Source organism: Suricata suricatta, chromosome 6, assembly GCF_006229205.1.
Source record: "Suricata suricatta isolate VVHF042 chromosome 6, meerkat_22Aug2017_6uvM2_HiC, whole genome shotgun sequence".
NCBI lineage: Eukaryota > Metazoa > Chordata > Mammalia > Carnivora > Herpestidae > Suricata > Suricata suricatta.
This window is the reverse complement of record NC_043705.1, coordinates 141,173,542-141,190,029: the sequence shown is the minus strand read 5'-3', so window position 1 is coordinate 141,190,029 and position 16,488 is coordinate 141,173,542. Positions and strand designations below refer to the sequence as shown.

Below are 16,488 nucleotides of genomic sequence, written 5' to 3'. Positions count from 1 at the left end.
ATATATATTTGGAGCAATTTCCTCAAAGAATATTAGAAAGCTAGGGAGCCTAAACGAGCTACAGTCCCTTTGTGTTCTTAGGATGCCACTCATGGAGTGCATACCTCGGGCCATCCTGGCAACATCCCAGATGGGCAAATGTTGTTAATTAGTGTTGAGGTCAGTTGCATTTCTATATTTCTTAAAAACATTCTTTGTTCTTGCAAAATAACTGCTGTGATCAAAGCAAGGAGGAAGGTGAGCTGAAGAGTTGAATCTGGTTATCATGACAAGATGTGGGAGACACTCAGAATGGTGAGTGGCCACATCTTCTATCACCAAGCCTGACTGACTTTCAAGATATCACAGCTAACTTGCAGCGGCCAGTGGCCATGAGTGGAAAGATCCCTTCTAGATGATATCACATTGATGGCTGATTCTCTAGAGGTTGATGAAAACCAGGTTTTCTTTCTTTAAATTAAAAGCAACTCTTGGTCTTTCACTTTACTACATGAGGTACGCCTGTTTGAAAATCATAACAAATATTCTGAGTACGGACATTTTACCTCACGGTACATGAGGTGTATTTTTGAGGTGATGCCAAGACATTTTCTTCAGAGAGATAATGTTCACCCAGGGTAACAGAGGAGTTGTGTCCGACCCAAACCTTTCCTGCCTTAGAAACCCCACCCGTGAGGTCTCACCCTAAGTAGAGAGGCAAAGGGAAAGACTACTCTGAATCCAGGTTCTGTTGAACCTCCAGACAGCTTTCAGCATCAGGTGTATAAGGAAATCTGACCTTGCTGTGAATTTGCCCATTCTGAGACCACCCCACTGAGGCCCATTTTTCTCACCAGTGGATCTCAGCACCTTTCCTCAAGCTGAGTCCCAGGGCATGGCCATCTCTGGATGGACGCTATGCTCTGACTCCTCTGAGTAATGCCAGTAACTTGTGTCCTGGCATCCTGTCACCACTGGAGAGGAACAAGACCTGGCCCCTCCAATTCTCCTCTCACCAAACACCATAATCCAGGATCACCAGTGTGAGGGTCCACCTTGATCCGAGGAAGTGGGGAGAAAGAGGGTGCCCTGAGAGGTGTTCACTGTGCCCCTGGTATGGGGGCTGTGCTGGCTACTCTGTGTCCGGCAGCACGTTGAATTCAGGGGTCATTCATGAGAGATAGTCTCTAGAATTCTGTAACAACCACCCAAAAGGAGAAAAAGGAACATTGTCCAGCATCTTCTTTCTTATTACTGATCCTAAAACACTTATCAAGGCAGGAAACAAATCTGGGGCAGAGGAAGAGGACAGAGCATTACAGAGCAGACAGGTGGCTGGCACATCAGAAAGGAGAGGATCAAAACCTGCAGTCACCTGTATTGTCCTAGAAGTATCCTTTGGGGGCTGAGGGCACACACATGTGTTCCTGGATGTGTCTTTCACCAAGCATCCTTCATTGTTCTAGTCTCTGAGTTGTGTTCCTTTCCTTCTCTTGAATTTGGGGACAAAAATAGGAAACTTACCTCCATCCCACTAATGCAGAGTTTAAAAAGTTAAAGAGTGAATATATTACTCAAAATCAAGGCATTAACACAGACATTTGACTCCAGTCTACCACCTGTGGGTAATCTAATCTCATGACCCAACAGCAAGGAGACAGAAATAGAATGTTCCTCACGACACACAGAGTGAATTTCCATGTGAATCAATGGGTTGTCTTCAGAAACCAAGGCTGTGAAGCTATGAAATGAATCACAGGGTCACCTGCCGAAAGTGACTCATCCTGAGTCACAAAGACAGTGTGTCTACCGGGAGACTCAGGATTGGCAATCTTTTTCTAGACTAAGAAGAGGAAGAGGTGAAACGGTTTACCAGAGAGGACAGCAAGACCAAGTACTTGCTTGATGCTAGAAAAGAACCTCAGTGTTAGGAAGCTATCAGAGCTTGACATGACAGACAAGGTAGAGGCACCCCATGGTGATGGGGAGAGACAGGATCAAGGCCAGCAGCCATAGGAACGTGGACCCTGCTGTCATGCAGAGAGGGGCAAGGAAAATTAAACCTTGTCCAGTATGAAATAAGGGCTCCTGCCATTTCTCAATACTGATTATCTCCACTCTGTAGCAAATTGTTCTCTCCTCACCTCAGCTTTCCCACTTTCTTTGTTGAAACAATCATTTGTTATCTTTTGTGAGAGATGGAAGGAAAAATTATTAGCCTGAGATGTTCAAATTAATAACATTAATCTTAGTAGAAAATAACATTTCTATGGTATAACTGAAGGTATCTGTAAATGCTTCTGTACATATTCTCTAGAAGTGCCCCATCCAATGGGGCACTTGCTACTGGCCACAGTGACATCTTGAATTGGTGGCCAGTCCAAATCAAAGGGTTCTTAATGTGGGAAATACACATGAGATTTTATAGATTTAATTAAAAAATAAATGTAACAACTCATTGATTTTATGAGTCCATATTGAAATAATATTTTACACGAGTCAAAACAAATATGTTATTGAAACTTATTCCCATTTCTTTCTACTTGTTTCAAAATGACCACCAGTTTCAGTAAACTACCCATGAGGTTCACCTTATGTTTCTTTTGGACTGTACTGATTATAACAGTTTCATTTGACAACACTTTCCTTATCTGTACACTTCTCTTTTTGGTCACCCTTGGAAATGGTCATTTAAATTACAATAAATAGTTCATAGAAATCAGGAAAACAGCTTTACTGAAGACATGTCGGAAAGAACAGTCTGTCGGGAGGAATGACCAGCTTTATCACTCTCCACACAGAGTAAATAGTAGGCCACCAAGCAGCACAAACAACCACGAAATGTGCATGAGGAGACTAGCACTGTTTTGCACCAACAGCAGAGTGATGTCTGACAGCGGGCACCAGGTCTGTGTCATCAAAGCCACCATTCAGCAAGTCACTGGCTTCTTGCTGGGTCCTGTGTCAGGAAGCTGTGCTCTCTCTCACCAAGTGGTCATGCTCATGGGTTTTCAACCAATAGCCTCAACCAGATTTCCACCAAAAGGCCATCATGACTAAGGGAAAAAACGATGGGAAAAGCAACTTGGTTCCCTCGCACCCACAGCAATGTCATACACGTGTCAATGGTAAAAGCATGACCTGACTCTTTGAATTTATTTATTCTGAAATAACTAAAGTTGCAAGAAAAACACAATGGACTCTTACAAAACCTTCACCGAAATTTATAGGTTTATCCATTAATTGTTTTATCACATTTCTTTACCATTCATTCTATGTGCATATATTATGATTTTTAAAGGATTTCAGAAGAAGTTAGAAAAATGATACCCTCTACCCCTCCTTATCTCGGGTTTGCCCAGAGAACGAGGTCATCCTTCTACATAATCACATTACAGTGACCACAATCAGAAAATTAGTATCAACACTCTTCCACTATCTAATCTGCAGACATTAAAGTTTTGCCAGTTGTGCCAATAGTCCCCTTTACAGAAGCAAGAAAACACATTTTTTTTCTCTTCCAAGATACAAGTTGGATGGAGTGTTTCATTTGACCGCCATGCCATTTTTTCTCCTTGATGATGGACTAGCCCTTCATTCTTCACATGCCTTTCATGACCTGGTGATTTTTGAAGAGGAGAGGCCAGTTTTTTATAGAATACCCTCTGTTTTGGTTTGTGTGATGGTTGGAATACCAAGAAAATCTTTCTATGTCCTTCTCCGTGCACTGAATCAGGACACGTTGACTAGCTCTTTGTCCCATTACTTGGTTACGGTGAGAATGGCTGGGTTTCTTCACCATCAAATCATAATTTTCCTCTTATAATTAATAAGTATCTCATAGGTGGATACTTTGAGACTTTATAAATACATTGGTCATCGTCAAAGTCTCATCCATAAATTTCAGCATCCCTTGATCATTTTTGCCTGAATCAATTTTTACTATGATGGTTACCAAATGATGATCTCTTAATTAGCTCATTCTTTCACTATCTGGCATTTGGCACTTGATAGTAAGGAAGAATGGCCCCTTCCCCCTCATTTGTTTATTCATTCATTTACTTTTTTAAGTTAGTTTATACTCATTGATCCTTAGTTTATTCACTGTGTTATAACCTGATACCATCATTATCTATTTTAACAATCCAATTGTCCCAGATTTCTTCAGTGAGCCCTCATTCAGCTGCAGCCTAGGGCCTTTTGACTTGCCCTCATTATTCCTTGAATACGTCCTGAATTCCTGAAACAAGAAGGTCTTTCAGGCCTCTCTGAGACTTTTGCTGCCCAGACCCTGGAACCAGCTACTTCTCCAAGAAACTTTAGTTCCTTTTAGTGGGCAATTAAATTTAGAAACCAAGAACTGTATATTAAATGTGTTCATTGCTACTATGATAACACTCCTTCTAGAACCTCACAGCCAAGAAAACTAGGAAACAAGGAAATGAGAGGTCACGTACATGCAAATCAATGTGTGTACATGTTTCCTCACACCATTCCCCCCCACACACACACAATGTAGCAGATCATCTATTACACCATGAAAACCAAAATGAGCCTAATATAATGTTCCCATCTAGTGAAAGATCTATATATTTTATAAAATATTCTTCAAAATCCAAGTCTTAAAATGGTATTATAGTTAAACTGCTGATCAGTTTGATTTCCTAATAATATATTCATGCTTTTACCAACAAATCAACTCATATGAAGACTTAAATGCTAAAAAAAAAACAAAATAAAATAAAACAGAAGACATATACTAAACTACAGTGGCAAGATAATCCATTGCCTGGTGTGATGAAATGATAATAACACTAAGTCATTATTTAGCATCATCACTTTTAAGAAAAAGAAATGCAATTAACATTGCTTGAGAAATTGCTATGGCTTCTTTTTGTACATCTTTATTTAATTTTAGCAGTGACAGTGTGGGGAGAGTAGTGTCTTGTGGCCATTTCACAGATGAGGAAAACCACAGCTGCTGGGATGCACAGAGCTCTATCACAAACCCAGGCCTATTGGTCTTCAAAGCCCTTGCGTTTTTACCAAAGTTAGCTTTGCTTATAGGGTTGCTTTACTTTGACGCCCTGGTGAATGACCCTAGCTGGGGTGCCTGGCTGGCTAAGGTCAGTAGAGTATGTGACTCCTGATGTTGGGATCATGAGTTTGAGCCCCACAATGGGCATGGAGACTACTTAAAACAAATACCATAGCTCTAAAGTTTCCTAGATGTTCACAAACCTCAGCATTACATGCAGAAGAAAGTAACATAAACTCCTCTCCAACTACTTCTTAGAGCTTTAGTACAGGAAGGCGACATTACAAATGAAGAACTTTTCCCAAGCTACACACAGCCCAAGAGTAGTTCTAGCACACTCCATTCGGGGTTCCAGATATTCCTTACAGGAGATGGTCGCATCCTAAGTCGCCCCTTGTCCAAGGAGACCACGGTTACCAGACCCTTATAATAGCCTGAAGGGCAAAAGTGGGCCTTCATGATTCACATCTGCCACTAAAATAAATGTTTCATTCAGGCAGAAGGATCTCAGGCTCCTTCTTCAAACTGTAAAAACAGAAGTAGGTAAAGTGAACTTTTATCTAGCATCACTTACTCTTTGCTTTACATGGTTTTTAACCCCCATACTCATATTTGTAACAAAGATGTTTTTCTAAGGGAACTGACTTTTCCAAAAATATGATGGCTGAAAGCAGCAAAATAAATAATCAACGACTATTCTAACTCTGGGAAAGGGAGTGGGTAATGGTATTCCCAGACACAGAGAGGATGCCCTCTGAATTAATTATCTGTCATTTGGCGAAGACTAAATCAGGACGATGCCCATGAAAGGTAGGGAGGCTGCACAGTAGGAGAAAAGGCCAATCGGGAATTAAAGCAGGTGATGACTCGTGTCAAACAGGGGCAGCCAAGAGTCCCGCAGCCTGACTCACTGAGGAAATGAATCCCTGCTCTGCCGTGATTGATACCTTCACATACATCTGTCTTCATCCTCTCAAATGGTAAGCTCATTGGGATGGAAAATGAAAGCTTGAGAAAGATAAATCGCACCTACCTGGATCAGAGACAAATCCTCAAGCTGTAACCTGAAGAGGTAGTTTCTACAAAATACAAAAAGAGAGTAGTTTTATTTTCAATGGGTTCGAAATATTACATTATCATCAAAATTATGAGAACAAGAGAAAGGGAAGCAATGATTTAGGGCTTCCAAAGCATCATCTTGCTAAGAATGTGTGTAGCATGGTTGTCCTTGCCTCTCAGACCTCAGAGAGGCATTCAATATGTCGGCAGGTGCACATTTGAGATTGGCAAGAGAGTTAAGGAGTAGGGTGTGTGTGTGTATGTGTGTGTGTGTGTGTGTATGTGTGTGTGTGTGTGTGTGACTAAGGTTAATCTCAATTACTAATGGACTATCTTGATCCATGTGACACAGACCAAAGGACACAATTGATTCTGAAACTGAGTTTAAGTAAGAGAATACACAACCATTCTTCACGAGTCTGCATTCTTACAGATCACCAACATTCACCATGATTTCTAATTACAACACATCCCACCTCAGAACTCAACCACAGTCTGAGTATTACAGTGTTCTGTCTTGTTGGATGGATTCGGTGTGGCTAAGTTTAGAAGCGTCAACTTGTTGGTCCACATTCAAGGGTTTGAAAGAGTCCCCCCTCTGGCTGCTCAAGTCTGAAGCAAGATGTCAGAGAAAAGGAAAGGATCTGTTTCCGACAATGAAGGGGAAGAACAATGAAATACACAGTAAAGAGCAGCACGGTGTGGGGGCAAAACCCAAACATCAGCCACCTTAGGCTTTGGACTCTGCTGCTGTGGCTCTTAGAAACAAATTGGCCTCCATCCTGGGAGTTGTTCTGGCCTCTGATTCAGATCATGGATGCCTCCTTAACCTCATGGATATGAGGAGCGGTGCACCGAGAGCCACCTTCCAGGGACTACGGAGGAGAAAGTCAGCCCGGGTGTAAACAATAATGGCAGGAGACCTGGCACACAACAGACCCTAGGAAGGTATGAGTGTGGGAAAGGTCTCTAAGAGCTATTGTTTTGGGGCACTTGAGTGGCTCAGTCAGTTGAGCCTCTAACTCTTGATTTTAGCTCAGGTCATGATCCCACGGTCCTGGCATTGAGCCCCATGTCAGGCTCAATGCTGAGCATAGAGCCTGCATAAGATTCTCTCTCTCTCTCTGTCTCTCTCTCTCTCTCTCTCTCTGTCTCTCTCTGTCTCTCTCTCCCCCCCTTCCCCTCTCCCCTGCTCTCAGGCTCTCGTATATATATAAAAAATTAAAATAAAATTTAAAAAGAAGCTATTGTTTTACATAATGGGCTGGTCCAACCATTATTTTCATTATTTGGGGAGGTGAGTAGATGTCAGAAGTGGACACGCTGCCTTAGTGGAAGTGACAAGTGACAGCCAAGTGAGGACAACGGCATGACCTTGGGAGGACCAAGTATCCTTACTGAGCCAACAGACAAGGGAAGACAAAGCCAGGAGAGAGGCTGATGCCTAGTAGCCTGTGGGTGCACACTGCTCGGAAGAAGAAAAGGGACAAGCTCGCTTGTAGAGCTGTCTCCTGTGTACCCAGCATCGCCCCTTGGTCACTCTGCCACCTTACAGTCTGCCCCATACCACGGGGCCACTGCCACCAGGCCCTACGCGAAAGCCGCCTCCTCCAAACCATGTAAGCAAGCGGCCTCTTCACCACACCCTTTCTGAACCTCCAACATAATCTCTGAAATAATGCCAGAGAAACTCCCAGAAGCACTGCTTGGCCCAGGCCACCTCCACCACAAGGCCATTTGGGAGGCGTGTCCCCTCTCTTTTATTACAGGTGGTCAGGGACCTCCCTGCAGACCCCGATTAAGGATGCCTCTGACAAGGGAATGTGACAGCAGCGTCTATTTTTATTTAGTGAGCACCATGCGGAGGCCAGGTTTCCAGCAGAAACCTCTCGCTGCAGGGGAAGGAACAAGAACCCAGCGCGCATGGAATGGGTAGCGAGCTGCCCAGGCCAGCACCCTGGGAGGCCCACCGGCATCTGAAGATCTGCCAAGTCCTCACCTGATGTGAAATAGGGGCCGGCGTGACTCCTCCAACGGAAATTAGCAACCTAGACACACACACGGAGCAGCCTTCCAGATGAGAGGCTTACAAGTGGCTCGAGTGGCAATGACTGGCCGGGTGGCTCTCACTGCCTTGATGGGCACCACAGCTCCCACCCCCAGCAGTCCCCTAATTGGCTTCCCGCCTGCAAGATGCCACCAGACGTCACTGTGCCATGACCACAGGAGGCAGCATCACCTGGTAGTGAAGAATATTTGTGCAAAAGCCAGAGCTGTGCCAGGACCCAACCTCGTGAGGGAAGCTTAAGCACTCCGTGCCTCAGTGCTCTCATCTGTAAAATGGGGCCCATCCTGCTCCCACAGCCTGCGGCTGTCCTGAGAGCTACATCCAAGGAAAGCATTCAGAAAGGCACCTGGTCCATTGCAGGCACTCGACCAACTTGCAGACAGTTTTCAGAAAAAACTGCCATTTCCAGACACCCTGCAATTCTCAGCAGATTCTCCACTGCACAGAGAAGGAGGAGAGCTGTTCTCTGGCCATTTCTGGTTTCCGGCGGAAGCCAGCCCATGGGTTCAGGTGTGCGGGCCGCTGTCTGCAGGGATAGTGCAGCACTATTGGGTTTTTTAGAAAGAAAGCAACACTGTTTATATCGTCATGGTTTAGGGACTCAGTCACCACACTCTTCAACTCACTAGCAATTTTAAGAAGGACTTTTTTTCTGTAAATATGTCCAGTAAAATAAATTATTAATGTTTTTAGTCAATTACTTAATGGGTCTAAACAGGTCAAGAAGACACCTACCTCTCAAACCCTCTCTCTCCTTCTCTCTTTCTGCCTCTCATATACCCATCCCCCTATCATAAACACACACACATACACACACACATACATACACACGTATACATCTATATCTGGGAACTTTCTAGAAAGGCACATCTCATACACAAACAGAGCTGGAAGTGTCTTCACACCACTGAGGAAGGAAGACGGTAGTGTCTACCGTGCTCTGCAGAGCTCTGGGCAGGACCACTGGAGAGAAAAGCTCAAAGTCTTCTCTATTTCAGGTTGGAGGACATATGGAGACTATTCTCTGAAACCCTCGGTCCACTTTTCAGGCGCTGTCCATGAGGGGAGGGTTATGGTATGAATGTTTGTTATCTCCTCCAAATTCCTGTGTTGAAACCCTAACCCCCAAAGGTGATGGTGTTAGGAAGCAGGGCTTTGGGAGGTGATTAGGTCATGAGGGTGGGGCCCTCCTCAATGGGATGGATGCCCTTATAAAGGAAGCTTCAGCGACTCTTCACGTCTTCTACCATGTGAGGACATGGGGAGACACTGGCCAATCTGTAACCCAGAACCCAGCTATGCTCTCTCACCTTGGACTTCCATCCTCTAGAACCATGAAAAATAAATCTCTTATAAGCCACCCAAGTCTGTAGAGTTTTGTTCTAACAGCCCAACAGACCGAGACAGGAAGACACTGCCTTATGTTAAGAAGCATGCCACATTCTCAGTCCCCATGTCCCCCAAGCAAATCCAACTCTGCTGAGAACCCTTTTTCTGCCTGTCGGGTCCCAGTAAGTAAAGGTGCCCCTCTCCCCCCACCAGTGCTGGTAAATTTCAACCATTTACTTTTACTCCTCTGAATACCCGAGAGCTATGGTGTCCTCACAATCATCTCATTAGTGATAAATCTTGGTGGTGGAGATGCTCAACAGGTGAGCAGAAAAGAAGGGGAGAAAGAACTGCAGTACTTATGAGAGGTCACCACTACCACGCCAATGCCCCCAATGAAGAGAAAAGCATCAAAGAAGACTGAAACATTTCCTGTGGTATTTTCTAGGTTACAAAATGAAAACTGGTGATTTTTAAAATTATCCTCAGGTGGTGTTTTTTTCCTAAAAAAAAAAAAAAGAGGGCGGTAGAAAATTCAAGAATTCTAAAGCTGAATCACCCTTACAGGGTATATATCTTCAATCTGTCGATGAGGAAAGTTCTGGAAATAAAGAGGTGCAGGATGATTTATTCAAGACTATTAGGATCAGATAAAGTCCCAACATTAGAATCAAGACCTCTCACACCATGCTGCCCTTGTCCCCGTGCCACACGGCTTCCCTAGTCAGTCATTCCATGTTGCTTTCCTAATTTCACAGTCACACACACCCCTACACACACAGAAATGCACAGTAATAGTTCTTATGGCACAATTATTTTATGTCTTCATTGTTCATTTGCAGGCACATTTACATATCATTTTGAGACCATTGTAGTCTTAACATTGCTAATGGCTGTTTTTTGACTCTAAGTAATTGATTCTTACCCCTGGGACTAAGATCCGACTGTGACATATGTCTTCCCATTAAGTGAACATGTTAACCCTGCTGGTCTGGCTCATTAAACAGTGCCTTTCTCCCTCCATATTTCTCACAATTTTTTCATGAAACTCTATGCACATATTTATTTTGAGTGCCCATGTTTCTTCATTTCTGACACAAGAGAGCTAAACTATACTATCTGTCAGTATTTTTAAGTAACACAAATCCCTAAAAGACTGGGACCTTCTTCAGATATGAAATGGTCAAGGGAGTTGACTGAATATGTGACCGTTGAATGAAAGACTTGTTATCATGACATTTTTCAACATATTCCTGAGAAATACTTTGAGTGTTTTTATTTTTTACAACTGAGTCATATTTCCAAATAATGTTAAATAAAAACTCAGTATGTAAAAGAGGAAGGATAAGTCTTTGTTAATGAAAATTCATTTGACAAAGTACTCAAACATAATATTCATTCATAGTTGACTAAGTTGACTTAAAATTTTTGAAACTAGAATAATGGGAAATATGTATCGATAACCTTGTACAACCTTTGTGTCCATTGGTTGGTTACATTTCTGTTGCTATTTTTGTTTGATTTTGGAGACACAGAGTTGGTAGGGGCTTACAAATATTTGTTTAATACATGACTGCGGTCTACGCAAATTCCAGGTAAGCAACTAAATGCCTTCTTGGACCTTCCATATTAGAAATATGCAACATGGCACATTTCAGTATTCAATTTATCTATCATGATTTTCAACAATTTAAAAACTGTTTTAAAAAAATAAAATCTAAATGAAACATTTGTGGAATTCCCCAATCCCCTCCCTGGAACCTAAGAATCTGACAAAACACAATGTGGATTCTACTATTCTCACATGCCTTTCCTCAAACTATTTGGTTCCAAGTACATCTTGAAGTCCATTTTTTGCTATTGGACAAATTCCAACGCAGCTAACAGCAAGAGGGACCTGAAATCTCCCAAGACAGCTTGATCCATCACAGTTTGGGTCAGCGACCTACGAAGCTAAAGATTACAAAAAGAAAGAAAATCTTCTAAAGGGAATACAAAGTTGATATTCCCAGATGTTGGGCCACTCACACACTAAAGTAAGATCTATGGTCCTTTGCAAGTGACTGTTCTCTCGGGCATTCCAGAAGGGGCAACCACTTTATCTTGCACTCGTGAGCACACTGAGGAGGGAAAACAATAAATGTGAGGTTCACGAGAAAGGCTACCAGCCTTCCCAACATGAAGGAGTAATGATTCTGGCTTCCAGCCAACAGGGAATGCTAGCCAAATGTTTCATATCGGGTCAGTTTCTCAGGAGGGCAAAGCTCTGAGCCCCCCAAAGCACTTAAGTGGCCTCATTCATCATCACAACACCCCGGAGGACATAAATAGGTAGTAATAAGGAATAGCGCCATCTTTCAGGGACAAAGGCAGTGGTGCAACAGGTTAAGGGATTAGAATTTTTAGAATGTATTGGTCCTACAGCTTAGGGGAACTACTCGGTACTTTAATTTCCCCCCTCTCATTCCAAAAGGACAAAGCAAGACTTTACCACTCTGTAAAGGTTCAGTTTTATGATGATTGTAAATAAAAGTATGAGTTTTTCTTCCCTCTGTATGATCACCTTTTTTTTTAAATGTCTTGGAATAAAATTTGACATGGCACATTCGAGTGTAATAACTGTATTACTTTTAGGAGTAATAATGTATGAGGGATATGTAGATCCAACAGACTGAATAATTCAAACCACAAAGCCATTAAATTTGGCAGACACAATTGACAGTTCCCCCACTAGACATGTGATTGCGTTTTCTCCCTCCTCACTGGAGTTTATTTCTTATTGATTGTAGGATTGCATAACTCATTCCTGCATCCTATCATATCCCCCAGTGGCCTATTAGCAACAAATCACTAAGCACAACAATATATCCTCTGAGGGAGCCATGTGGGCCTTAATCGGCAAAGTTCATTTGTGTCTTCATGTAAAGTAATAAAATTCAGCCAACATTAAAGAAAAGGTTGAGCCATCATGAGCATATTAACTAAACGACTCATTTTATCTAGAGACACTATAAAACTTAACTCTGACCTCCATTAATTATGAAAGACACAGGTGTTTTAAAATGACATTCTCTTAGAATAACTCAATTGGTGTCTGATGAATATAGCTATAAAATCAAAGAAGAAAACTCCACGTTCTTATTGAACATGTAGGTTAGAGGCTTGCTCATAAGTGAGCGGTAGAAGACCAAATAATTAAGACAGATAGATATGCACTTTGCACGAAAACAAAATGGAGACAGACAGCACATTAATCTATCAAATGTGTTTTGAATGATGGTGACAGTGACTTCCCTTTCTGTCTGATAAAAGTTCAGACCATGGTCGATCATGAAACCATCTGAAGATGAAGCATGTGTGGCAGGGAAATGATCACCATCTGAGTAAAATCTGAGAGCTGACGTCATCTGAATGACCATTCTCACCTGGACCTGGGTCAGCTTCATCCTCCCTGATTTCACTTTGCTGCAGGACTCCCCCCTAACTGTCATCCGTCCATGACTTTGCAGAGCTGGAAATGGCCACACCCTCCAGCACACCAACACTGTCCATGGCACTGAGAGATCTGAATATTTAAATAGAAGTTTCTGATTTGGAAGCTAAGGAAAACTCACACCTATATCCTTTAAAGTACAAGATGTTTTTACATAAATTATTTTAATTATCTAAATGTCAATACTTAAAGTATCAATCAGAGCAGTGACCTGAAAGCAGCTGAAGATTTAATTTCCTCCTGGAACCAACTCAGAGAGCTCACCAGCCTACCTGTAATTGTTTTTCTAGAGAGTATCATGCTGGTTGACTCCAAACAGATTCCAGGAGGCTTTATTTTTTCTGTGGTTATAACCATTCCAAACATATCTCTTTCATATGCTTTATCCACAAGTTTTGGGGCATTTAATTAATTTTTTAAATTACCAAGCTATTGCAAATATGTAACAACTATGTATTTAGTTGGATCACATTTAGATCACAGTTTTTGAAAAATACAGTCATGCTATGAGCTACCTCCTCAGTCAAAATTTTGCTACCCTCCTATAAAATAATAAATACATGTAATTTAGGCTATGAAATTTTTAAGATAATATAGATTTTATTATTATTGTCATTATCATATGTGTCCAGTACATTCTTCCCCAAAATTGCATTGGGTTATTCCATTCCTTATTCCCAAAAGGTTATTTCAAACCCTTTAAAAGTCTTGGTTATTAAAAATGTTCAAAAGAATACATCAAAACCAAGAATAAATCACTTTAATAGCACTCCTGTATGTTTTAACACCAAGATTAAAAGGCACAGAAATAGATGGAGAACTTCTTTTTATTAGCAAGTAAGATAAAATAACAAAGATGGATTCTGAGTGGCATGCAATAATTAAGACCAATGCTGTTAGCAAATTGCAGAGATAGAAAATCAGAAAAACCTTTTCCCATAAGCACATTTAGGGCCATAGTTATTAATCAATATTGTTAATAATCACACCAATAATTTAAATTTTATTATGCTCTAAATATTACTTGCAAATTCCTCAGTGCTTTGAGGATTACAGATGATGACTTATTGCTCCAAATTTAACTCACAGCTTCTGCTTTTGTGGGCCCACTGGGTATTTGATTTGTTCCCTCCTAGTTTTCCGTTAATAGAGATCATATTTCATTTGAAGAAATACCAAGTGAATTACCTTAGGATTCCTGTAACCTCTGCCTTCTTAGGAATGTTCACTACTCAAGTGATCTCTATATACCATTCTTTTTCTGGGTTATCTTCAGAGTTAGGGAAAGCTGAACTGTTTTGTTTCGGTTTTGTTTTTGTTTTCATGTATCTTCAAAAAAAATCAAAGAATTGCAGCTTGTTCCCCACATGCTCACGGCTAGCTACGGCTATCACAGCAAGCCACACTCCCAAATCTTGCTTCAAATCTCACCTTTGACCCTTGCCCTCTGCCATTCCATTTGGAGTCGCCATCAATCACAGTAAAACCCAGCTCTGAAATATATCTCAAATCTCTCTTCCCCATTTCCACCATCACTGCCTATGTGTAAGTTCTTTGTACTGTCACGTGATCCACAGCCTCCAAATTCTAGCAGACTCTGCACACAATATGGTAGAAATATCTTCTCCAGTGCAAATCTGAGTATATCAATAGGTTGACTGAGAAATCTCCTAAGTTTCTAATGCCTTTAGCAGAAGTCCTCAAATTTCCCAGGCCAGGAGGTCATCAGAAACTTGATTAAACCAAAGATTCTAACATTACTTCCAGAAAGTCTAATTCCAATGAGCTGGAGAGGTCTGGGCATCTGCGTTCTCACAAGCCCTCTTAGGCGACTCTCATGACTAACAGAATTGAAATCACTGGTCTGGAAGATTAAGCCCACGCATTTCCACAGTGTGACTCCACCTAAAACTCCTGTTTCACCTGCAGTAACTCCCCCTCCCAGCCAACTGATCACCAATTGGTGGCTCTTAGCCTCATTGGGCTCTTAGACTTTCCCTGAGGTATGGTCTTTCTAGACTCTTCCATCTACCAGATTCCTAATGCATCTCCAAGCGACACTGGAAAAAGCACCCTCTCTGTATACTCTCTTCAGCCCCCAAACCCATCACATTTCTTTTTTCTTGGGGTTTCTAGGGCCTTTTACCCAGGTTTCCTTGGGAGAGATTAATTGCTTTGTTCCCCCCATAGCCACTAGGTCAAGAGTCAGCCAACTTTTGGCTTAAGGGCCAGATAGCAAGTGCTTTGCCTTCATGGATAGTCTCAGCTGCAACTACTCATCTCTGTGGGTAAAGTTCAAAAGCAGCCTAGGAAATACGCAACTGAATGGGTGTGGCTGTGTTCCAAGAAAACTCTACTCAAGAAAAGAGGAGACTAACTATGAAACCTCAACTTGCCAACCTGGCAGGAGGTTTGTGCCAGGCTATGAAGTCTTCATCAGGTGGAGACTACATTTGGTCTTTGTTTCCCCCAATGTCTTCGATACTTCCTGGCACAAAGCAGGTTCACTAAATATTTGATGAATGAAGAGTCATGAAAGAGTAACTAAGCGAACTAATAAACTGACGGACCCTACGTGGAACTGGCTGGGAGCAAAGCTATCAACACTCAAACACTGTAATGCACACACACACGAAAGTGAAGAGGCTGATTAATTTTTATTACACTGCTTTGTTTGCTCATTCATGCATTTTGGGAAAAAATGGACTTTATAACTATATAAATAACTCTGCTGCTAGACTTACCTGCTCACCAGTTCCAGCAGGGAAGAAAAGTACAGAGATTATTCTGTGTTTTACAACAGCGAAAGGAGCACAATGTGCAGAAGTCTTTCCCCCAAGAGTTTCTGTGGACCACCTGTTTCTGAAAAGCTTGCACTCCTGGACCCTTTCCAGCCCACTGAATCAGCAGAGCCAGGAACAGGGGACCAAGGGGCTTCGCTTTGAATGAACCCCCTCGGGGATACTTAGGTGCACTGATGTCGGGCAAATACTGGACAAAAGGTAGCAAAGCCAGCAGAAAAGGAGCAGGGCTTTCTAACACAGATCGGGCTAATTAACCAAATGGGTCTATTGGAAGTAAGGAGATTAATAGGTATGAGAAGGAGGAAGTTAAGCAAAGAGAATCCTAAGAGGATTGCACAGCTATAAATCCGGTGCCAACACCGAAAAAAAAATGATAGAGAAGAGAACATGTTTAAACAATAAACTAGCGGCTGAAAAAACGTTCCAGGTGATGAGCAGGAATGAAAAGCACCATCTTTCTTTTTCATCACCAGCTGTTTTTCCTAAATCATAATTAATATAAATACAATGTAAACATCATCGCTACCCTGGGTTTCTTTGCACTATGGGGGTCTACCGCTTTCTGGATTCACTCCTAATTGCTGACTTCATTCCACTCAGCAGGCATTACCTTTAATCGTGTACTCTTGACTACAATGTATCCTTTGGAAAATAGAAGTTGTGCCTACTGGAACCAGAATTGCTGATCTCATAAAAAAAAATCTCCATTTTTTTCTTT

At 41.9% G+C, this 16,488-nt stretch overlaps 1 protein-coding gene across 1 annotated transcript in view; it reads right to left on the bottom strand.

Annotated features, from left to right (window-relative positions):
- Positions 1 to 16,488, bottom strand: part of SEMA5A (semaphorin 5A) — a 364,913-nt gene that overhangs the window by 237,586 nt on the left and 110,839 nt on the right. Inside the window, exon 4 of the mRNA XM_029941086.1 lies at positions 6,051 to 6,096. Within this exon, the coding sequence (XP_029796946.1) occupies positions 6,051 to 6,096 (46 nt within the window). The remainder of the gene's footprint in view (positions 1 to 6,050; positions 6,097 to 16,488) is intronic.